Consider the following 26,102-nt stretch of genomic DNA (forward strand, 5'->3'; position numbering starts at 1 on the left):
TATATCTCTCCATTTTTCTCTTTAAATTTGAAGTTAGGTATATGGATTTAGTTAGAAATTCATGAAATTAAAAGAAAATATCCATGTATGGACCAATTAAAATTTTTGGCAGCCTTAGTGATGGAAGTGTTGATGAGTTTTGAATGAATTTAAGTTGTATATGGGTGGTCTTGAACATAAGTATGAGACTTAAACATCATTAAGTATGTTGAATTGATGTATGTGCATGAATGGATATTTGAAATTTAGGGTTTTGATCTATATTAGGGTTTGGCCATATTGATGGTAAATGGAAGTTCTAATGGTCAATTAGTGACCATTTGGTTGAGTATAATGAGGAATTAAAGTGAATGGTAGCTTGGGATTTGAGGTTGGGTGTGCTGCCTTGTGTGCCCTGCAGGGCTGGATATGAGTCCAGCAAGGTTGGGCAGATTTAACTTAAGTTGTGTAGGTTCAATTGGTGCAAATCCAATTTGACATGAAACTAGACACATAATAGCACAACTTTGATGAAGAAACCTTGCCCAGAAAACAAACTTAGGATAACCTAAAAATTGGCCAAATCTGGGTAACCAATTCTGAACCTGATAAAAGTGACCAAATGAACAATGGCCATAACTCAGTGTTGAAATGTCCAAATGACCTAAATTTTATATCAATTGAAAGCTTAGACAATTTAGAACAACTTTCATGAAGAACATAAACTCAAATTCTGAACCTAACAAATTCAAATTGCTAGTCCAAATTAGGACACTAAATCTGGCAGAACCAAATTGCCCAGAAATTCTAGTACAGGTCAATCCGGCCAGTTATGGTAAAATGGCCATAACTTGAGCTAGAAAACTCCAAATGGAGTGATTTAAAAAGAAAATTAAAGAAGACACAATAAGAAACAACTTTGATGAAGAAAAGTTAGCCCATTTTCCACTGTAGAAGTGTCCAATGGAACAGTAAACTTACGTAATCAAAACTGAAAATTTAGAAATGCATCTAGGGGACTTTAAATTGCAATGGACAATTAATTCTAACAAATGTAAAACTCAAAATGTGGGATCTTGGTGTAATTAGAATTAACATATCCATTAAGTATGAAAAAGTCAACATTTTGGTTAACTAGTAAGGTGAATAGTAATCAAAATGGTTAGCAAATTAAGATGAAGACCTAGAACCAATTCTAAGCTTAAATGCTTAGAATTGTATGACAAATGTGGACTATGCATCTTAGTCAAAATTGTTAAAGGGAAATTAAGGCCATAAATTTGAAATCCATGAAATGTTCATGGGTTGCTTGAAACATTAAAAGTAAGTCACCTAATTGATGTGAATAGGTAGTTAGGGCTTATATGCCCATCACAAATAGAATTCATAAAATATTAGTAATTCAACTTGAAATATAAAATTTGTAATTACATAAGTAGATTTTCGAATGTATAAATGAGAAAGGAAAAATGTTTTGAATACAATGGTACATGTGAACCATTGTTTTGAATTGTGATCAACATGGATAATATAATGACCATATAAATTATGATGAATGCGTAAATTATGTAAATATTAGACTTGGAGATTTATATTTCTATTATGAAAAAGATTAAAATGCTAGAAATTATAATTAGAACCTATAATGAAATAATGAAACTTATGAACACTTAATGGTACTATGTGCCCATGTATCACCTAGACACGTGTGTCAGATTGGATAGATTGGCATGCCAATAGGGTATTGTTTTAGCAGTAATACGAAAGATTTTATGCCTGTATTCATGGCTTTATGCCCGCACTCATGGCTTTTATGCCCGATTATGTGTTATCATGGCTTTTTAGCCATTTTGATTGCATACGTGGTTGACGTTCCGCGTCTCATGGTATGACGGCCCGAGGCACCGTAGTGTCCAGTGCCAACGACCTGTTATCCAGTTTAGTTAGCCTGTTATAGGTTACTTGGACAGTGAAATTTGTTAAGAATAATATGAATTAAATGAATGAATAAGAAAGAAATTAGAATTAGTTTTAAAATTTTATTTACTATGAAATGATCCAAACACCTAGGAAATGTTGAGTGAAAGGATAAAAAGATTAGCAAAATAGATATCATTTAAATAAATAATTACAACTGCATCTTCTGAAATAACATAAATAGAAATGTAATATACTAATATATTTCGTATTTTATATATCACTACAGTAAATTTAGGAAATAAGCGATTCCAAAGACCAATATAATATAACAAAAGATAATTAATATTAGGAATTTCATATGAAATGAAAATAATTCTTGATTACGCAAATTAGGTTTTATTTCCATCCGTATTTTGTATATATTATTTTCTTATTATATTATTGCATCACTAAGCAGCAATGCTTAGCGCGATGGATTGTTTCCTTCGCGCAAGTACTTAAGATAAAGCCCAGTAGATATTAGACTGGGATTTTGAAGTCCAGATCTGCAGAAGTGTCAAAAGGGTTCAAGGTTGTCACCTCCTCAGCAATGCATGTAGATAGGGCCTATATAAGTTCTTTTATGTATTTTGTATATTATGTAAATTATGAACTTGTATAATTAGTTTATAAATCATGTAAATTTATGTAATTTGAAAATTTTTACATATGAATTCAGTATGAATGGGAATGTATAGAAATGGATATGAATAAATTTGTATAGATTTGAATACTGAATTGAAATATATAAATGATGCATGAAATAATGAGATTTTTATTTTAAAATATTACTGAAATTTTCAAACAGGCGAATAGTAAAACACGTCAAACGTTAATAAAATAGAGGAAACTTCGTTAGTTTCTCCATCGAAAAATAATTGATATTAAAAGATAATAACTTGAAAATGATTAAAGGAATAAAGTAAGAAAAGATAGAGTGCTCCGGCACCGAATATAGCACGCCTTGCTTGGCTACACCGTAGTCGGGTGAGGGGTGTCACAGTGGGTATGAAAAAGGGAAGGTGTTAGGCACCCCTTCCACTAGAACTTACCTTAGAACAAGAGTCACCCCCCTACTTGTGTTTCTTATAGCATGTTTTATCATTTCTTTATTAAAATTCTTGTTCATTCAGATACATTATCTAAATTAAACATGCACAATTTGTTCATCTAAACACATTACACCCATTACATATGCATGCAAGTAGGCCTAAGTCATGCTTATTTTCTATGCTAGAAATTATTACCATATTAACCTATTACCCTTTTAACATGTTTCTATATTCTTTTCATGTTTTAGGTTGAGTTGCACATATTGAAGATAAATAAGAACATAAACAACCCCTTATGCATGCTCACCATGTCTCTAACATGCAAAGCTTATTTTAATTTTACCATGTTCCCCTAGATTAGTTTACTATTTAAAAACAAATAAAAAAAACATACAAAGAAATGGGGAGAAGAAAAGATTACAAACCCTTAAAAAACCTAAAACTAAAGAAAGGGGGGAGGAGAAAAGAATTACAAACCCAAATACTTTTAAAAGTAAAAGACCCAACTTTATTGGAAGGCCCATTGGCCCATTCCCCATATAATGGTCTTGAAGTCCAATTTTAGCTTTGATCCAACTTTTAGTGCTCCTTAGAATTTTCTTACTAGTTTGGGTACACTTGCCTTGTCACCTTCTTTATTTAGGGTCCTTGCCTTTTTTAGTCCACTTACCATATTGGCCACTTATCATAATCACAAAACTTACTAAATTGTTCACTTATCATAGTGGAAAAATTCAAATAAGGAAATAAACAACTAAACAAGGAAAAAAAAACAAAAAAACAAAAAGACTTCCTTCTTGGTCCATCACCCATTCGACTAGGATCATGCAACAACCCTAACCATCTCCTTATTTAGCCTAAAAAGGTGTTTTCAACATCCCAAGAATAGAAAATAAGCAAGCAAAAATGGTTAGTAAAGGTTAAACATAAAAAAAAATCAAATAGTTAGAATCAAAGTCATAATTTTACCTTTTATGTTATATGGTAGTAGTAATAAAACAATGCATAAAAAGAATAGAAAAAATGCATGAAAATAGTTTAAATTTTATGGTAATGTTCTTAAGACATCAATGAAGAACTTAGAAAAAATAAACACTTCCTTCACGAGGAGAATATTAAGCATAGCCCTCTAGAGAAAGTTTAGCACCTTTGGAGGAACATTGATTTTACACAGTAATTTCCAAATGCCCTATAAGCTACTAGCAAATATATCGCATTTTATTGTCAAATGCAACATCTGACGTTATCCTATAGTCACTTTTTGATGACATAATGACCGATGAAATGGTAATGCCATATGAAGTCATCAGACCTACTCACAGTACTTAAAAGGATAGATTGAATCCTATCCACATTGACTGTTAGAGAAACTTCAAGTCTGATGTTGTCACATTTTCTACATCAACACAATAGCATCACCAGCAAAACTCATTGTTGCGTTATGACTTGGCAGGATATTGGCTGAGGAATCCACTTATCAAACCAAACCTGAATAGCCTTACCATCACAATTTTCCACCCCATCCCTTGTATAAGAACTTCTCGACCAGCCATAATACTACGCCATGTAAAGCTTAGCATAGAACCCAACTAAGCATCAAAGAAACTTGATCGAGGAAAACACTTTGCTTCAAAAGTACAGGCCATAAGAGAAAAATGATTTGTGACATTTCACCAACCTTGGTTGGCCAATAACGCCTGATTAAAGTTAACTAATTCCAACTACATTAATGAAAGCATCTCTTCCTTTTCCTCTGTTCTCACCAAAAGTGGCTAATATCATAAAACGATAAAGGTAGCAAGAAGCACTGCATCACATACGTATGTAAAGCTTGGGCCACTGTCTTAATCAATAATTCCTTGCTTGCATATTAGAGGAATTTTTCCTTCCATCCTTATAAATGAGCCCACATTTGCCCCTTAATTTTATTAAAAGTAACTTGGTTTGAACATCCCACCTTTGTTGAAAGAACCACGTAGCGCATGTTATAAGACTTATTTGACACTAAGTGCTGCCATTCTAGAAGAGAGCTCCAACTTAGATAAATTCAGCTTCTATTCGAACAACTACTCATACCTTTATAGAACATCTGAAATAGCATTTGCTTCATTACAAGAAGCTCTAAAAAACAAAATACTATCATCTACAAATAGAAGATGAGGGACACATTCAATAACCCAGTCAAACCCTCAGTACACATAAAAAAACAAGTATGGTGAAAGAGGATCACTTTGACGGATGCCACAAACCAAGCCGTAGCATCATTGCTTTTAAAAAAGACCACCACCCTACCATATGTTTTCACCATGTCCAATTTGAGAGATGTCAACTATCTGTAATTCCTGCCACTCATCTCTATATGATGGAATATTTCTAAAGCAATAAGAATATTGTCCGTAATCAACTAACCCGGCACAAATGCACTTTGGGATTCATCAACAATATCGCCCAAATATGTTTTGACCGATTCGCAATGACTTTGGAAGCAACTTTGCAAATGATATCGCAAAAACTAATTGGGTACTTAGAAATGTACTTAATATCCTTCACCTTTGAAATTAAACAAATATGGGTTTGGTTGAACCAAACAAGCATCTTAGCATCATTAAGGACTTCAGTTACAACATCCTACCCAATAACTGACCAATAGTGTGGGAAAAATATAGGAGGAAGCCCATCTGACCCTAGAGCCTTAAGCGGATTCAATTAACTAATTAAGCTTAAACTTAAAAATTAATTATGGTAAAAAAAAAAAAAAAAACATATGCTATAGCTAACAATTCAAAATTTTTATACATTTTTAATATATCTCTTCCATATTTTTATAATTTTGAACGAATGGAATTTCTATGATTTTACATGAAAAAAAAAAAATCTCTCTAATCAAATGAAAAACGAAATAAAATCTTCTCTGAAATCTTATTTTGGTCAAAATGATTAATCATTTATTTAGTTGTTTATTGATTAGTTAAAAAAATAAATAAAAAATTACCCTTTTTATATTTAGTCATATATTGTTGCGCACATTTTGGAGTCAAGTTGAACAACCTTAAAAATTTGCAATAAAAAAAGAAAAATAAAATAAAAAAAAAAACTCTCTTTCTTTTCTTTTCTCTCTCTCTCTCCCTCTCTCAAATCAAAACAAAAAACACAAAAAGAAATCAAAATTCATATCCTCAAAGGTTCAGTTTCTTTTTGTGGTGTGTTGTTTTGTTTTGTAGGGTAAACAATAATAATGGGATCATTTACGAGTTTTAGAAAAGCATATGGAGCACTTAAAGATACAACAAAGGTTGGGCTTGCAAAGGTTAATAGTGAATTCAAGGTAATTAATGATTTTTTTTATTTAAAATTGAAATCCCTTAATTAATTTTGCATTTATTAATTATTTTCTGGATTTCATTTGAAAGGAATTGGATATTGCAATTGTAAAGGCCACCAATCATGAAGAATGTCCTCCTAAAGAACGTCACGTTCGAAGTAAGCTAATAATCTAATCTATATTTTCATTTTTATATTATAATTGAGGAATTTTTTAAATATATTTTGAGATTTTGATTTGTATAATTTTTGTTCTTCCAAAAATAAAATGGAATTTAAAAAAATTAAATTTAATCCTTTTTTTTTTAATAATATGTAGGGATCTTTTCAGCAACTTCAATAATACGTCCACGAGTAGATGTAGCATATTGCATTCATGCACTTGCCAAGAGATTATCAAAGACAAGAAGTTGGATTGTAATTTCTTCTTCCTTTAAGATATATATATCAATTGTTTTTAACTCTAATTTGATCAATTTGGGTGAAAATTGATCCTATGGTTAAAATTAATATAACCTTTAAAATTATGATAAAATTGTTAAAATTAAAAAGATGAGAGGTAATTATGAAAACTTAGAAATGTTTACTTTTTTGAATTTTCTTTATATATATATATATATATATATATATATATATATATATATATATATATATATATATATATATATATTCAGAAATTTTTAATTAGATTTGATACGTCATGAATGAATTAATGACACAATATATATGATAGGATCCACATGTAAAATGGATAGAACCCACAAATTTATATTTTAAATCTATGATAAATCAGGTATAAGTATGAGTTTTTCTTGGGTAATTTACAACTAAGTCCCTGAGGTATTACAAAACATAAATTAGTCCCTAGGTTAAGCTTCTATTCTATTAACAAGCTAGTTCTTCTATCAAAATTAACCCAATTTATCATTAGTCAATCTCAAAGTCTACAATGCAAGCCACAAGATTTCATTTAATGGCAAAATTAGTATCGAATCTTAATTTTTTTTTTTTACTAATTTTCTTTATCACTGATAATATTTCATTCCATAATTCACTAGTGACAAATTGGGTCTGATTTTAATAGAAGGATCAATTTAGTAACAAAATAGAAACTTAAGGATCAAATTGTTACCTAAACTTAAATAATTGATTAACCTGTGTATTTTGTAATACCTCAAAAGACTTGGTCGTAAATTACTATTTTTTTTATATAAAAAATTTTTACTTAGATGTAATTCATCGTAAATTGAAGATATAATATATTTGTTGAGACCTATATATTTATATCTTGAATTTATGATAAATCAGTATACATATAGGTTTTTTTTTTTATATAATCATAATGATTGTTGAATAAAAATTTTCATATAAAGATAAAGAGGACTTAATTTTTGAAATTTTAACGCGTTAACAGGTTGCAATAAAGACATTGATCGTGATTCATCGAACATTGAGAGAGGGAGACCCTACCTTTCGAGAGGAGCTTCTAAATTATGCATATAGAGGAAATATTCTACAAATATCAAATTTCAGAGATGACTCAACCCCAATGGGTATATTACTTTATTTTATTGTTGGAATTTTAATTATACACATACTTTCTTTATATATATATTTATACTCAAATTTTATAACCCTAAAAATATTCTAGTAATACTAATCAGACTCCGTTTATTTCGTAAAAAATAACGTATATAGAAAATATATTTTATAAAATTTATTTTTTAAAATAATATTTTTTATGAAAATATTTTTCATTATTTTGTTGTAATATAAAACTAATGATATGTTTTTATGTCACAAATATATAATTGTTTTTATATTTTAATAAGGTTGTCAAAATCTAACAAATGACTTTCTTTTTCTTAAAAATTGTTTAGTTTTCCCTTTAACTAAGAAAATATTTTTCAATTGGAAAATTTAGCTTTAGAGATCACTCATTAAATTAAAACTTATTTATATATTTTAATTATATACATGTTTTCATTTTTATAAATGAATGAATACTATTTTTTTTTTTCAATTTTGCCATACGTAGCATGGGATTGTTCTGCATGGGTAAGAACATATGCTCTTTTTCTGGAAGAAAGGCTAGAGTGTTTTAGGATTTTGAAGTATGACATTGAAGCTGAGCATTTGACAAAGTCATCACCTGCAGCAACCAAGGTTAGTATAAAAACAATCATACTCTAATCCATGAGATATTAACTGTGTAATTACTTTAAATTAGAATATTATTATATAGTTTATAATTGTAAATAAATAGGTACATAGTAGAACAAGGCTTTTAGATCGAGATGAATTACTGGAACAATTACCTGCATTACAACAACTTCTTTATCGTCTAATTGCTTGCCAGGTAAAATTATTATTTAATCCTTCTATATTAGTGGAACTAATTACTTAATTTTCTATTTTAAAAAATATATTAGTTTTTCTTTGTATTTTTCTCTATTTACTTTTTAATTTTCATCCATTTGGTTGTTTCACATTAGTTTGAAATAAGGTATTTGAGCCATATATGAGATTTAGGCAAATCTTTTTCCCTTGAGCTAACTTTTAGGGTAGAGTTAGATCCAATAGTAAATTTTTTCAAAAAAAAAATTCTGGGGTCAATGTATAAAAATTAAATCGTTAAATATTATTAAAACACCAAAAATATAATATTAATATCTTATAATTGAATTGACAAGAAAAATATTAAGTATTACAACATTGTTAATGCTATCAAATACATTTGTCTCTATTATACTCTTACCACTTCTAAATTTTATCAAAAAAAGTGTTCAATAACTAAATATTTAAGAGGTCAATTTATACATATATAAATAAATGTAAGGATGATTTTAGGAAAAACTAGGGTCAATTGATTCCTCTTTTTCCTATGTATATCTGCCATTGGTTAGAATCATTTCATTTTTTCTACATGATATTAGAGTTTGTCTTGTTTTAATGTTGAGCCACCTGCAAATGACGCTCCAAATGTTCATGCCTAGGCATTAGAGGGATGATTTTGAGCTCTATATAAAACTTGGACAAACCTCCTCCCCTCGAGCTAACTTTTAGAATAGAGTTAGATTCAGTCCATTTTTTCTATACAGTTTAAATCAAATTTTCTGTTGGTCAATATATATAAAAAAGAGAGAAATTACTATTACAGAACTAAATAGTTTAAACTTAGAAAATAAAAAGACTATATAGTTGTATTTTTCAAATTATATGAATTGAATGAAATTCAAACTAACTCTTAAAATGACCAGATGGACTAAAAAAATAAATAAAATAAGATACAAAAATTAATTAATGTATTTTTCAAAATAGAGAATTAAATAATTAATTTCATTAAAATAAAAAAAAAACAAAATAATAATTTTCTTTTATTTGTATCATCTTTTAATTTTTTCTATTTTTTTCAGCCTGAAGGAGGAGCTTATTGTAACTATCTTGTACAGTATGCCCTAGCCTTGGTATGCATAGTACTGTTTTAAATAATTTTTTAGATATGATTTATTTTATTATATTAGAATTTTTCAAATTTATTTTATATATATTTTTTGCCATCTCTTAAATTTTCATATTTTAATGCAATATTAATGAATTTTTCACTCTATATATTTGAGTCTATTATTTATATTTCTTGTTTAAATCTAAAATATATATATATAACATTCATGTAGGTGTTGAAAGAGAGTTTCAAAATATATTGTGCACTTAATGATGGAATAATCAATCTTGTGGATATGGTAATATTTCTTAATCTCTTAATTGGGTTTTTGATAAATTGTTTGAGTTCAATTTTTTTTTCTCCATTAATAATTCTATATTTTCCATTCTTCACAGTTTTTTGATATGTCAAGACATGATGCAGTCAAAGCCTTAAATATATACAAGAGAGCTGGCCAACAGGTTTTGCAATTATTATATATAATTCTTTAATTTTTTTAATTCATTTTTTTAAAATTAATTAATTTAATTTTAATCGAGACTCAAATAAAGACGAGTCAATATCACTCAATTATCATATACAATCTCTTTTTTTAAATTTAGTATCAATTTAAAACAAATTCAAGACTTTATAGTTTTAAAAATGAAGTTAATATTATTAAATTATTATATACAATTTTATTAAATTATATCGGGAAAATAATTAAAAAAAACCTAAAATTTACATAATTTTACAATTGTATCTTAGGTTTTTTTTTTTTTTTAACAATTACACCTTAAACTATTAATAATAGTGCATTTATACCTTAACGTTAATCATATTGTTAGAAATTAACAAAACTGCTATTTCAACAGTATCTCAATTTATTAAAATTCACTAAAATGCCACTATTGAGTCACAGCCGAGGTGGCAATTCCATTAATATTTAACAATGTAATACAATTACACTATAGTCAATAATTTAGTGTCCAATTATTTAAAATAAAATTAAGTAAAGTTTAGATTTTTTTTTTTTTTTACTATTAATCCAATTTTATTTCACAAAATGAGTGTCACAGTTAATTATCTTTTATGCAAATGGGAATTTCTCTTTTTATTACATCATATATTATTTTCAAGCTTTTTTTTTTTAATTGTTAGGCCGAAAATCTTGCTGAATTTTATGAATATTGCAAGGGATTGGAGCTAGCTAGAAATTTCCAATTTCCAACGCTAAGACAGGTTTCTCTTTCACTTTAAATAGAAAATATATAGTAAATCTCGTTTCTTAGTTCTTACAAGCTTTCTTAGTTAAATCAAACAGCCTCCTCCATCATTTCTCTCAACAATGGAAGAATATATCAAGGAAGCACCTCAAACATCTTCTGAACATAGGAGACTGGTGAGTTTTATTTAATTTGTGTAATTATTAATTACCATTTTAATGTAGACATATCCATATATCATATTTATATGATTAGCTTCTATTTATCTTATGTATATCCTTTAATATAAAATTATTCTTAGAATCATCACCTACGAACTCAACAATTTCTTGAATTGATATTAAAGTTTCATATCAAAAAGTTTTAAATTTAAATTTTAACAACACCCATTTATTAAATATTTCAACACAAGGCAAAATGTGTCTGTGCTTATTCATGTTTTAAGCTCGATGGGCATTTATGTGCAAAGGTATATTACATATATAAAACTATTTTTGGAATTTCATTTACAAAGTTAAATTTTTAGGTTGATTAGGTTATAGATACAAACACAAAGTTAACTAACTTTACAAGAGTGTGTGATCTAGTATAGCCTCTCTTTTTTTCTATTTTTATTTTTATATTTTTATATATTAAAAAAAATAGCTTATAATATCAGACATCAACTTTTTTACCTAAACGTTTTTAAATTTCAATTTTTTAAAGCCTTTTCTCATAAAAAAAATTATCTTAAATTGCTTTTACTACAATTTTTATGCATTTTTCTAAAAAGTATATAATTTCAAGCACTTTAAAATTCTGATTCTCATATTATATATCTTTAAAAATAATTTTTTAATTAAATTTTTTATTAGATTAGAAAAAGGGCGAAGTATTCTTTTTAAATTATATTAATATGTATTTAAATAAATATTCAAAAAAAAATTATTTATAAAAGTTAAACATTTATATATTAAAAATATTTCTTATATTTAAAATCTAAGAATTTTAATAATGATACATCAAAATTTGCTAGTGATATATGTGTTCTTTTTTCTAATTTATTTATCCTTTTATTGTACATGTCAACAAATTAAAAAAATAAAAAAAGAAAGTTAATCTATTAGTTAATTTATTTAAAATTTTAAAATTCAATGATATATATTTTTCATATCTTTTATCAAATACAAAATTACATTAGTTATTATTAAAATATTGTTATTAAAATTTATATAAAATCATAATTAATTAAAAATGTATTATTAAAATATTTTATAATATAATTTTAAAAAATAAAAATTAATTTTTATAATATAAATATAAAATTAGTGTAACAGTGGATAAAACAACTAGTTATATTGTATTATTTAAATGATATTTTTAAGACATATAATTATGGCTCTTAGAGTTTTTGACAAATATATTTTGTCAATGACAGGAATATGTTGAGAGAGAAGAATCATTGCCTGAGAAGCAAGAAGAGCAGCCTTCAGAACCTATAGAACAATCTGAAAAAATTGATGACAATGAAACACCAGTAAACATTGTTGAAGAAGAAGTTCAACCTGAAGAAGAAGTGGCAGAAGCTCCACCATTGATTTCTGCCGATGACATTGGGGATCTACTTGTAAGATTTATACTTGCTTTAATAAAAGTTAATTATTTCTTGAATTTTTTATTCTACTATTATTATTATTTTGTTATAGGGATTGAATGAAGTAAATCCAAAAGCTATAGAGTTAGAGGAAAGCAATGCATTAGCTCTTGCAATTATTCCACCTGGTAAGTTATATTATTTAATTCAATATAAAAAAAATAGATGTATCTCTAACATTTTCTTTTAAATGCAATTTTCTTAGGATACAATATTGAAAAAAAGTACCACATCTTTTTGAATAAGTATATTCATAAATTTCCACAATACTACATTTATAAGTTACAGTGGATTAATTTTTTTCCTTTTATGAAAGTATATATATAAGTTCAGAAAAAGAACACGCTTCTTAATAAAATTATGATTTTTAACAAAATTTACTGACTCTTATAAGCTCACATGCACGAGAAATTATTAGGTGCACTCGGCACATATATAATATCTCTCACAATCATGTGGAACCCACTCTTCATATTATAAGAAGAATCCACTCTTCTGTAAAACAGAAAGCATAATTTTTTAATACTTCAGATTTATCTAATAATTAGCCTACATATACCCATCAACAATTGATATAGAATTTCAAAAGATCAACCCATATTGATAGATGGACCCACCTCAGATTTTTCGCCACTGATAATGGGCCAAACTCACTTGCCATAAAATAAAATTTTTATTAAATTTCATTATGATCATTAAATTTTTTCATATTATAAAAATTAAATTAAATTGAATTTCCACATAATTATATAATTTGACTAAATTTTTATTTTTTTTAAATTAAAATTTTTATTTTTTTTAAATTAAAATTAAATTCTTTTATTTGTTATATTTTTAAACATGAAATTTAACAAAAGAATAACTTAGAGTTGGTGTTTATGATTCTGCGTAAAGATTCAATTGGAATTTTCTTTAAGAAGTAGTGAGTTATTGTGAGACATTTTTAATTAAAAAAAATTAATGTTTTAGTATTTTGTAATAAATTTATTTCTTTATTATTTTTATTTTAATAATTATTGGCTATATTATTTTTATTTATATAGGTGGTGATCAACCATCTTCATCAAATCATGCTTTGAGTGAACTTGGTAGGCCAAATGCAACAGGATGGGAGCTAGCACTTGTTACCACACCAAGCAATAATACTACCCATTTAGTAGAAAGCAAATTGGTTAGTTTTTTTTTTATATATATATATACTGAAACTTGAATCAATTTAAATCTTATTATATGGCATTAATAATTGCATAATTGTGTAAACAATTCAAATTTAATAATGATTACTAATTTATTTTTGGGTTAGGCTGGTGGATTTGATCAACTATTACTTGATAGCTTGTATGAAGATGACAATGCCAGGAGACAATTACAATTGCAGAATGCAGGCTATGGGTATGGTGGAATGGCTGAAAATAACCCATTTGAACATCAACAACAACAAGAAGAAGACCCATTTATAATGTCCAATAACATAGCACCATCACCAAGTGTACAAATGGCAATGATGGCTCAACAGCAACAGCAACAGCAACAACAATCTATGATGATGGTTCCTTATCAATATCAATCTCAATATCCTCCTCAACCACAAATGCAGCAAATGGGTTCTTTAAATCCTTTTGGTGATCCTTTTCCAAGTCTTCCACAAAATTCAATACCACAGCAAGGAAACCATATGCTACTTTAGAAGATCATTTGCATTTTCTTGATTTCATTATACTATTTAATTCTTAAAAATAGGAGAATCATTTTGTTTGCTATCTAGTTTGGTATATATAAATATGCAATTGTTTTTGTGTATTGAAGAAAGTTGATAGTTCATTTTGAAGAGATGCATAAAGTATTCTGACAACATTGCTACTGATTATAAGTACATTTTATGCTTAATAATAAAATTATTAATTAATTTTAATTTTATTTGAAGTGTTAATAAATAAATTAATTAATTAATATATTATTTTTTATTATTTTTGACACATACTAATAAAAGAATGAATGAATAAATTAATATATATATACACACACACGTCGAGTGACAATTTTTGAAATATTATTATCAAAATTCTTATATTTTAAATATGATATAAATTTTTTTTACAAAATTAATGCTTAAATTTTATAAATAATTTTTTAGTGAATAGTTATTTATATACATATTAGTATAATTTCTTTAAAAAATAATTCACTATTTTTTTAATTTAATAAAACATTTAATTAAAAAATAATTAATTTTTAGAGATATTATGACGAACATAAATTTAAGAATTTCCATGTTATTAAATGATGTTGTGAAAAGAATTTTAAATAAATATTAATATTTTTGTATGAGATGAGATATTAATAGTTAAAATATAAAAATATTTTGCGAAAGTTAATATTTAATATAATAAATTAATTTTTTATATAACAAAATATAAAAAAAAGTGGTTTACTATATATATATATATATATATATATATATATATATATATATATATATATATAAAATAATTCACTCTTTTTTGTAAATTAATAAAAATAACTTAATAAAAAATGGCTAATTTTTCGAGATATTATATTGAGAGAAAATTTTTGAAAGATGTAGTAAAAATAATTTTAAATAAGTATTAATATTTTTGTATGAGATAAAATTGTAATAATTGAAATTTAAAAATATTTATATAAAAAATAACATTTAATAGGATAAATTAATCCTTATATAGCAAAATATAAAAAATAAAAGTATAAAAGTTTGTGTCACATGACATTTTTTTAAGTACTCTTATTAAATTAAATGATACATTTTTATAAAGTCATTTATATAAAATTAAAAAAATAGTTAATTTTTAGAGATTATAAAAATTTAAAATTTTAAATAATTAATCATATTTTTTATGAGATGAGATTTTAATAATTAAAATTTAAAAATATCTAAATAAAAGTTAATATTTAAACTTTTTAAATAATATGATATAAAAATAAAAATAAAGCAGGTTAATATATATATATATATATTATGAAATAAAATTTAATAATTAAAATTGAAAAATATTTAGATAAAATTTATATTTAATACAATAAGTTAATTTTATAGCAATATAAAACTATACTCATCATATCACACATGGCTAATTGATTCATATATCTCTAAAATCAATTATTTTTTAATATATATATTTCTTCCATTTAAAATATAAAAATTTTAATAATAATATTTAAAAAATTCCAAGTAGCATATATATTTTTATATTTTATTTTCTTTTGATTGAATATCTCTTAAAGAATAATAAAAAAATAATTATTAACCAACTTATTTATTTATTAAATTTAAAATAAAATTATAAGTAATTAAATTTTTATAATATAATTATAAAAAATAAAATATTGTAAAATATATATTAAATTATATTATTAAAATAAAATAATAAATAGGGTAAAATAACTAATTTACCAATAAATCACAGTAATAAGTTGAAATGGTGCAATATTTACCGGATTATACCTATGAAAGAAAAAAATTATATAGTAAAGTAAGCACTTTATATAAAATGACAAAGTAATAAGAAATTAAAAATATATAAATATAGTTATTAAAATGTAAAAATAAAAAGTAGTTAGTTGGTGATTATAAATTTTTGAAACTCACTATACATACATATTTATTTATTATTAATTTATCATTTTGTGTAGACTATCTTATGTAAAATAATCGATGTAATATATAATTTTCTTAAGAAAGAGTGAAATCCCTCAAGTCAACCCTTCATTCTTGACTAAAAAGAAAAAACTTCATTTCCTCAAGCAAAATTCATGAAATTCTTTTTTAAAATTTGATTTGTTTTGAGAAAAATATTTTTTATTAAATTAATGATATAATATTAAATTGATAATATAATATTATAAAAATATTTTTTATTATTTAATTATAATATTAAATTAATAATATATGTTTACGTAATGTATATATATATTTTCACATCTTAATAAGAATATTAAAATTTAGAAAATAAAAAAAATGTTATTTTTCTTAAAAATAATTTTTTTTTCTGAAAAAATATTTTTTATTAACTTATTTTTTTTAAATTGTAAATGCTAAAAAATATGAAAAATATTTTTTGATAAAATATTTTTCATGAAGCAAACTAATCCTAAGTGGATAAACTAAAAAATGGATTTCATTTAAATAAATGAATTTTACTAAATTCCTCCCTTCTAAAGCCTCAACTGCCCAAGTACTACCATGCTTGTAAAATAACAGCACAAGACAGACAGATAAGGAATCTAAATTCACAATTGAAGTTGCAGAAAGTTTTCTTCCTTTGATAAAAGAGAAAACTAGCCTCTAAATTTTCACAAAATTAACTGTTTGATCACTGTATTTTAAAAAATATATTATTTAATTTATATACTTTACTTTCATTGTCATTCTATTAAATGTTCTATTAAACTCCTTAATCTTTTTATTAAATTTTCTGTTAGCCAATAAAATTTAATAACAATCAAACTACTATTTAATCTTTTTATTTTAATTAAATTTATTAGCTAATCTTTATATTTTGAAAAATATACTATTTAATTCATCTATATTTTAGTAAAACTAATTAGTTCAATTATTTTAAAAAATACAATATTTAGAAAAACATATTCTTAAATGAAAAATATAAATTTTATTGTGTGGAGACTAAATTTATATTATATTTTTTAAAATTAATCAAATATTTTTATTCAACTTTCTGTGCATCGTTTTTGCTTTTATCTATTAGATAGCAATTTTCTCGGCTTATTGCCTTAATTACTTAATGATCTAGAGAATTGATCAACCTTTGTGCAAAGATAACTTATACCATTTCTATCAAAAGATTCTTCTAAAAAAAAATATGAGAAGGTGAATGATTTGGGTGCAAAAGGGAATAAACCTGGGAAAAGAGAAATAATGGAAAGAAGATTAGGGCAATTTGAGTATATGAGATAACTAGAGTGACTCGAGTGTTAACAATTAAAATATAAAAATTAATTAATTAATTTCACTAAAATAAAGATACTAAATAATATTTTAACTAACATTAAATTTCAATAACTAATAGAAAAATTGACAGAGAGACTAAACAGTTTAATTGACCAAAAATAAAGAGAATATATAGTATATTTTAAAAAATAGAGGATAAAATAGCTAATTTCACTAAAATATCAAGATTAAATAATAATTTTTCTTTGATAAAAATATAATCCGTAACTGCTCATCTGCAGATTCTCATGCTTATGCTACACTTAAACTAAACTACACTATTCAGGAGTTGGCCATAACAGTAGGGTTAGACTGAATTTAATAGGACAGTAAGAGACGACAACCATAAAAGCAAACCTAGAAAATTCTCTTACAGAAATGCATCTTTAAAACATCAGATATTATTCACTGGCCTGTCTGCATTTTTCCTTCCCTCAACATTTAAATTTTTCTGGAAGGAACTTGGCCCCTGCAAATCCCAATTAGGAAACTGTTTAAACAAGGAATACTTAACATATGCATTTTATTTGTGATTAAATTTAGCAGAATCTGTATATCTTTTCGTCTCTAGATTTGATCATGTTGCATCTTTTCTCATATAATCATGTTATGTAGTGCGTTGTGAAAGCTAATCAAACTGCTGAAACTGCATGGATCTTTAGTAAATACCAGAAGATCAAAGCTGAGTGTCATAATACTGATATTCCAAATGATTATGATAAATAAAATATCCATGCCAACACCTAGAATCAACATTATAACAGGAAAAATAAATAGCAACCCATCACCTAAACCCAATGTTATTTTCAGTCGATTACACTATGTACAAACTAGAACTAGTGGTGCGAAGGCTACTGAATTACCAACCACACAAACCAGTTCTGTCATGAAAAATGAATATCATCCTTTCTTGTCGTTTGAATCTGAATCTTCCACATACTGCATTTTTGCTTCCCCATTGACTTCCTCCTCTTCTATATCCACCTTCACCTCCATCCCCCCAACATTAAATTCCAGATCAGCCTTTCTAGGTGTGCTATCTGCAGTCAAAATATGTGAAAAAATATCCAGATTTTCAGTGAATAAAATAATCTCCATACACTACAGATGTGCATGCACATCCACAACCACGCACACACAATAGAATGAACAATCAGGGATGCCAATTTGACATAAAATCCCATTAACAAGAATGGACTTTTCACCATTTTAGAAGAAGAAACAATTAGGGATAGAAATTTAAATAAGGCCCCCTCAATCAGGATAGATTTTTCAACCTTTTGACTGGGTTTTCAGGAATTTATTTAGACTAGGAATGGGGTTATTATCATTATATGTATTCCCTGGCCAAAAATATGCCCGAAACATACACTGGTTATGTGTTTACTTACTTTTTTACTCCTCATGCACAGACACACACACACACACACACACACGCTGTGGTCCATTATCTCACAAGAATTGAAATCCAAGATGGTAGCCCTGCCATCCCAGATGGATGAAAAAGTACAAAGGCCAAATTTCCGAGACTAAATGCTGCTTACGATGCAATGACCAAATGTGTAAGTGGAGACCCTTAAGACTGGAGAGACTAAAAGACTGTCTATTAATTGAGCGGTTAAAGGTCAACCACCATATATAGAAGTCTCAGGAAGAGGAAAGATAAATCCAAGTTTGGTAATTTGAGGGGGATCACCAATGAGTGTGGGAACTTGCATCAGTTGATTGATGAGAATCATGCTATAACTTTGTAATATTTAAGTATTATATACAAAGTCCGGTCTGTCTTCCATAGGCACAGGTAAGTTAGGGCTGGATAATACTTTTGGCAATGTTGAACAGGAGCTTGGGTATAATATCATGATAAATATTCTTCTTTCTTTAGTATTAGTTTAGTTATGGGCCATCTATTAACCTTTAGTTATGAGCCATCTATTAACCTTTACCTTGTTAGTTTGTGCATTTAAAAAAAGAAAAAACAAATGGATATCTAGTTTGTTAACCCACAATAAAACAAAGAGGCGCTACAGAGATAGAGAACTAGAGAACATACAAATTCTCGTGATTATCACGTTATCTACCTAAAGGGCAAAGCAAAACAGATACTTGTTGCAGGACAGCATGCAGGTCTAAGATTTAAGGCTGGAATTTGAGATTTTGTTGAAGCCTAAAGTGGGCAGGAATGTAGTTGGAAAGTTCAGGCTTAGAGGGGTACAGATTTGGAAAGTAAAATTAGTACAAGAAACATGGGTTTGGGGGATGTTTGCAGGACCGAATTAGGCAAAATGAACTATAAAATAGTTTAGGCTTCACACCTAAACATCCTTAGGCATCGCACCTAAGAGTAGAATCGTATAACACAACTCAAGAAGCAAAACTGCAGGAATTCTTAATTCTTATTGATCAAAAACTGAAGAACAAAATTATAAACATGGGTATTTATAGACTCAAAAAGTTAATCCTTATAATTAAAGCCTTTGGACTGCATAAAGTAAACTTTAACCTTTAGGTAATCTGAAAAGTAATCCTTAACCAATAAAGACCCTAAATAAAGACTCCTACAAATATCTAGAACTTTCCATAGAATCTAAATTACAAATTATCTGTCTTCTAGAAAATCAAAAAATCTTGCAAATTTCTTAAGCAAGGAACATCAAAAAAGACAAGTAGACAGCAAGCCTGATGTACATATGTGCTTGGGCATTGGAATTAGGTTTGGCAAACCTTATGTACATATGTTGCCATCATACTCCATCAATACTAGACAGCAAAAAGCTATCTTACTACACTTGATATATTCTACCTCATAAAACAATTAGAAGGAAAATACAAAATCCTCATCAAAACTGCAAATACATATGAACCAAAAATCTAAAATAGATTTCCTAAAGAAACAAGTGGTTCATACTTTCTAGCAGCCTATTCGCTACCACAACAACCGTCATTAAAATAAAAATCCATTGCATTTGCTTATACAAATTTGTAAAATCAGGCCAAACAATGAACTTCACCCATTCAAATAGGGCACAAACAGCAATTCTCAAATAAGGATTTGAAAGATATCAGCATGGAGATTAAAGATTCAGTTTATTTACTGCTTTCGAGTGTAATTGTGTTGAAGGTTGTGAAGTTTCAAGTTTGCATGCATTTTGGTGCACAAGACTAGGAGGAAAAGAGAAGCTAATGCCACATTGTCTGTGTTAGGTGCAGTTTTGGAAAGGACAAGGACACATTTTTGTCATATGAAAAAGCACATTGAACAAGGCTATGGGTCTAGTTAGCATTATTGTTTGAGTTGCTAAGAAAAGCACTACCTTGAATTTGCAAAATAGAGGCCATTAAAAAAAGGGTGGCTTTGGTGTAACAGTATAGTTACTCTGCTTGTGACCTAAAGGTCACGGTTCGAATCATAGAAACATCCTCTCTGCAAAGCAGGATAAAACTACGTACATCAAACCTTCCCAAAACTCTCTAGTACGGGATGTTTTGTGCACTAGATCTAGAGGCCATTAAAAATTGTGTGATGATAATTTGACATGTTTTAGTAATAAAACTTCAAAACAGCTTTTAAAAATAAAAAAATAAAGAGAGAGAGAGAGAGAGAGAGATTTCAAACTATTTTTTCTAAACATCCAAAGTGTGCTTTTAGCCTTTTACAAAATGTAAGTTTGAACCTTAATCCCAAACATGCTCTATGGGCCTGTGTGGTTCAAACTTTGGAATCAAAAACTGAAATGTAAATGGAATTGGAAATGGAATGGGTTTTTCTCTCAAGTGTTTGGTTCAATATGGAATCAAAATTCAATTCCTTCAAAGTTGTTTGGTTGCAAGTATCGGAATCGTAATCAATATAAAATTTTCACAATAATCAAAATACAAAATACATATATATATATATATATGCTATTTTCATATTTTATATATTAATATTTATTCATTGAAGAATTTAAATAAATTTTTTATTAAATTTTAATTATAAATTATTAATTTTTTTATTTCATATGACAAGCTTTTATTGACAAAAATTATTCAATTAAATTATTTAAAATAATAATATAAATTTATTAGTAATCTTCTTTTTTAATTGCCATGTGGCATGCTATAAATGGCTAAGAAATATTTTAATACTTTTATTAGTAATTTTTAAAAGTTAAATGCCACTTGTCAATTTATTATTAGTGAAAACATTAATTTAAATATTTGGTTTTAAAATTTTAAATGCCACACGTCAAGTTATTAATAGTCAGAATTTTTTTTTTTTAGTCTTTAAAATTTTTAAGTGTCACAGGTCAAATTTTGATGGGTTTGTTGAGTCTCACAGACACACACACACACACACACACTCTCCTTATATAGGTGTCAATTGTTCGAGTAGCCGAAAGAGGGTGTACGGCAATGTTCACAAATTGCTAAATGGCATATACTTTAATCCAAATGCTAAATTCTTCCAGTTTGGCATTAATGACCAAAAATTCCCAGCAAAGGGATTTAGGATTTAAGGAAAGATGCAAGGAGAAAAAATCTCTCACATGTCATACCCTGTTCCAATGTCGATCAATTATTATCACATGTAAAAATAGGAAAAATGTCAAGTTCAGCAACCAAAAGACATGCACACAGGCATGTCTGGAGAACCAAAGAATTTTTGTTTTCATATAAAAATGTGGAAAATGTAATTGAGCAGCCAAGGTGTCTACACAACCGCCCCCCGCCCCCCCCCCCCACCCCCCCCAAAAAAAAAAAAAAAAAAAAAAAAAAAAAAATTATGAAGATTTTTACTGGAACATTATTATCCAACCAGTGAATTTATAAAAGAAGAAATCTAGATGAACCCATGGCACTTCTTACAAAGCATTCCAACTTCATGTTCAACCTAGTTCTCCTTTTACATTTCATCCTCACATCTCTTCTGTACACACCCAAAACTTAGTAGAAATCTCAAAACCCAGCACTGACAGCAGTCAATGCACTCTTTTCCATTTTCTTGTCACCTATACAAACATATATTAGTGAATCATTTGTGCTATTGTCCCACCATTTTTTTAACTGATGAAGACTGGACATCACATTCTATTTGAATAAATAATTAGATCACAGCCACATGATAAATTTCAATAGTACAATTGAAAGCAATAATAATTGAAGCCTTTGCATAAAACACACAACTGAATAATGATTATCACCTATTAGTTCCATGTTTTGCTAAAACCCATACTAATCTGTATAGAAATTGATTCCTGTTTCAAAGACCATGCATTGTGAATTCATCATCAGCATACACTTCTCACATAATCTAGCATCATTCCTCTAACTCATCCATTCCATAAAATAAGTTTTTCATAACTAGTCCTATGATCAAAATATATTGTTGCTGTGCAACTGACTAGATAATTTAACACTAGCAATTACATGCAACTACTTAATTCCATTATTGATGAATTTCAAGAAAGACCATCTAACAGCAAATCAATCCATTGCCAAGGCTAAAGAAATGTGGTTGTGACACTCTCCTACAGAACCTTGTCACTTCCCCCAATAAACACCCACAAAGAGTTGAACAGGATATTTAATGACAAATTTTCAATCTCTTGGATATGCTTCTTAAATCCAAACAATCATATAAGGTTCTTGGTTTTTAGTGATGGAAAAGAGTGTTTTACTGCATATCCCACAACAAATAACTGGAACAGCATGCAATATAACAAAAAAAAATCCAAGGAGCAAACATCGGCTAAATCCACTATCCCCAAAAAGAAAATCTACTCGTGACTACATATAGATTTTAAAAAGATTTCCTTTACACACTCATCTAAGTCAGCAGACCAGGGCCTTAGATTCAAGAGCAAGAGTCATATTTCCTTCTGTGAAAGGAAAGTTAAAAGTGTAGTTGCTATCATATGCTGCTTTTATTTGCTTCATATCCCGTCAATTTCAAAGATATTCAAGCAGAATTTTTTTTTCACACCCACATCAAGTTCTCTCTCAGCCTCTGACTTTGAAGGTTCTTGCATCTTTTGCTCCATTTTCATTCGCTCTAATTCTCATCACAGCCTTTCTAAAGGTATCAATCACTTACAATCAAGATTAGAAAGTTATAGAGGCAGTAGTTTTACTAGAAAACACCCAATACACACGCATACAAGTAAGGATACAGTAAGGGTAAAATAAGTGCCAATTGGGAGTACCAGGAATGAAAAAAGCAGAGCAGGGCCAGCCGCGAGAAGTAATGAGAGATAGAGACTCTTCATGGTTGAGCTGATCAAACAATTTTACAACCAATTCACCTAACCTCAAGGGTCGGTGATGTGGTGCGACCCAGAAAGAAGAGCCAGGAAGGAAAGGGAGCCAATCGGGAGTAGATTTCTGCAGCATCACTCGCTGGATCATGTCCTCCAGTTTTTGCATCATCAACATCTCCCCATCATCGTCATCGCCACCACCACCGTCCGATGACGAAGAGGAAGCAGAGTTAGAGGAGGATGATCCTTTCGATGATGATAATGCAGCGAGATCGATTTCAATTAGTTGGGGCTTGGAGGAGCGGTGTCGATGTTGGAAGGAGAGAGGGACGAGAGGTGGGTATTTGATCGGAAGAGAAGAGGAATGGTTGCAGTGGCGGAGTAGGGCCCCAGAGAGAATTCTTGCCATGGCGAAGAAAGAGTGTGTAGAAACTGCGAAGTGCTCGTGGAATTTTATCAGAGAGAGGAGACTGGAGAGCGGTGTGAACAGCAAGTGGTATGGACGGCAAGGGGTAGTATAGTAATAGTAGTATAAGAAATTATTACTGATTTTCTTTTTTAATAATTGCACGCTATGAGCTAACCACATGGTGGGTGGCATTCCATTAATTGAATTGAATTTTTAATTAATCGGGTTATTAATTAATTTTAAAAATATTAATTAAATAAAATTAAAAATATTTAATTGATTTTCTGTTATAATTAAATTAATTAATATATATATTTATATTATTAATTATTTAATAAAATATTAATAAATATATACTTTTATTTACTTTTATTTATAAAAAATAATAAATATAATTTAATATTAATAAGATAATAATTATAAGTTAAATATTATTATAAAATCATAAAAATAATAATTATAAATAATATAATATTAATAAAATTATAATTAATATATTAATTAATTAAAATTAAGTTATTTCGGTTAGTTTGGCTATCAAATCAAAGGTAACCGAATCGATATTCGAAAACAAAAATTTTTATTATTACTAACCGAAAACTGAACCAAATCGAATTTACTCTTATCGAAATAACCGAATTTTAACGGTTCGATTCAGTTATTCAATTATAACCGAATAATGCACACCCCTATACCATACCCATTTTACCCACCATCAAAAATTAATAAAACTACTCCTCTAGCTATAATAATTCTCTCAAATTAATAGAACTATCATTGTGCAAGTGTTAAATCTATATCTATAATATATATAAATGTATAAACGAGGGGCGAACTTTTAAATTAATTAAAAAGTAACACCCTAAATTTTTAAATAATTATTTTGTGTTGATACTGATGAATTAATTAATATAATTGTTTAGACGATCAGAATCAGTTTTCTTCTTCCATCCAATAGCCACAGTGATATCTGGTGGATTTGTGAGTAGATATTGATTTTATTTATAATTTCAATATTATTATATATTCAAGGTATGCTCATGCATTCACTTATAAATATATTTATGTAGTTAAATACTAGACATGCCTTGTATTGCATTTTTATTTGATGAAACTGTTGTAAATGTCGCCTTAAGGTAATTTGGAGCTGTATGCGTGTGTCAGCGTGCGTGTGGTGTATTTATGGATATGGGTAGGACGGGTAGTCGCAGTTGGAGCTTGACTCGCTGGACCCAATCCTTATATATGGATAAGTCGGGGTGAGTACAGCTTTGAATTGATCTTACTGACCCCCGCACTTGGATTATTAAGAGAAAGTCCAGCTCATGTTGATATCGCTGGCAAGTATGGAAATTAAGAGAGCTGTATAGGGGATCAGCTGTATATATGTTGTTGAGATACACGGGTGTGTGCGTGCTCTAAATTATTTTTTGTGCGAATATTGCTTGTTTGATACTATGTGACTATGCTGCATTTTATATCCAGGCAATGTATTAGTTTTAGATAGTTATAGAAATTATATTTAAATCAATATCTTACTCTATGAGTCAAACATTCACCTCTGTTTAACCATTTTTCCTCAGGTGATAGGCAAACTCTTTTTGTGAATAACCTACTTCCTTTCACGCAGGTTTACACAACAGTAGCTTATTTGTATTTTATTTCCTTGATTTATAATCTAGAACTTCACATGTGCTAGTAGTTTTTTAATCTTATTAATACTATAATAATTAATTCTTCTAGGCTTGTAAACATATTATGTGGGTATGTTTGGATGTATGAGATGAGGACTTACCTTGAATGAGGGAGCTAAGCTCCCATTTGATTATTTATTTGTCTTGAGTATTATGAGGGCGAGCTGAGCTCCCCAAATTGA

At 27.8% G+C, this 26,102-nt stretch overlaps 2 protein-coding genes across 2 annotated transcripts; one reads left to right on the forward strand and one right to left on the reverse strand.

Annotated features, from left to right (window-relative positions):
- The first annotated feature begins 6,114 nt into the window (after positions 1 to 6,114).
- LOC110672577 (putative clathrin assembly protein At5g57200) lies at positions 6,115 to 14,445 on the forward strand. The gene is made up of 15 exons (XM_021835378.2): positions 6,115 to 6,315; positions 6,401 to 6,470; positions 6,631 to 6,728; positions 7,726 to 7,864; positions 8,350 to 8,477; positions 8,578 to 8,670; positions 9,728 to 9,778; positions 9,989 to 10,054; positions 10,152 to 10,217; positions 10,897 to 10,977; positions 11,060 to 11,137; positions 12,379 to 12,567; positions 12,647 to 12,722; positions 13,638 to 13,765; positions 13,898 to 14,445. The coding sequence occupies exons 1-15, from the start codon at positions 6,226 to 6,228 to the stop codon at positions 14,279 to 14,281; spliced, it is 1,737 nt and encodes a 578-aa protein (XP_021691070.2). The 5' UTR covers positions 6,115 to 6,225; the 3' UTR covers positions 14,282 to 14,445.
- A 3,816-nt stretch (positions 14,446 to 18,261) lies between these two features.
- LOC110672571 (uncharacterized) lies at positions 18,262 to 24,319 on the reverse strand. Its single transcript, XM_021835370.2, has 2 exons — positions 23,764 to 24,319; positions 18,262 to 18,618 (listed from the first exon to the last, which is right to left on the reverse strand). The coding sequence occupies exons 1-2, from the start codon at positions 24,224 to 24,226 to the stop codon at positions 18,479 to 18,481; spliced, it is 603 nt and encodes a 200-aa protein (XP_021691062.2). The 5' UTR covers positions 24,227 to 24,319; the 3' UTR covers positions 18,262 to 18,478.
- Between the last annotated feature and the right edge of the window lie 1,783 nt (positions 24,320 to 26,102).

Source organism: Hevea brasiliensis, chromosome 17 (assembly GCF_030052815.1).
Source record: "Hevea brasiliensis isolate MT/VB/25A 57/8 chromosome 17, ASM3005281v1, whole genome shotgun sequence".
In the NCBI taxonomy this organism is placed as follows: Eukaryota; Viridiplantae; Streptophyta; class Magnoliopsida; order Malpighiales; family Euphorbiaceae; genus Hevea; species Hevea brasiliensis.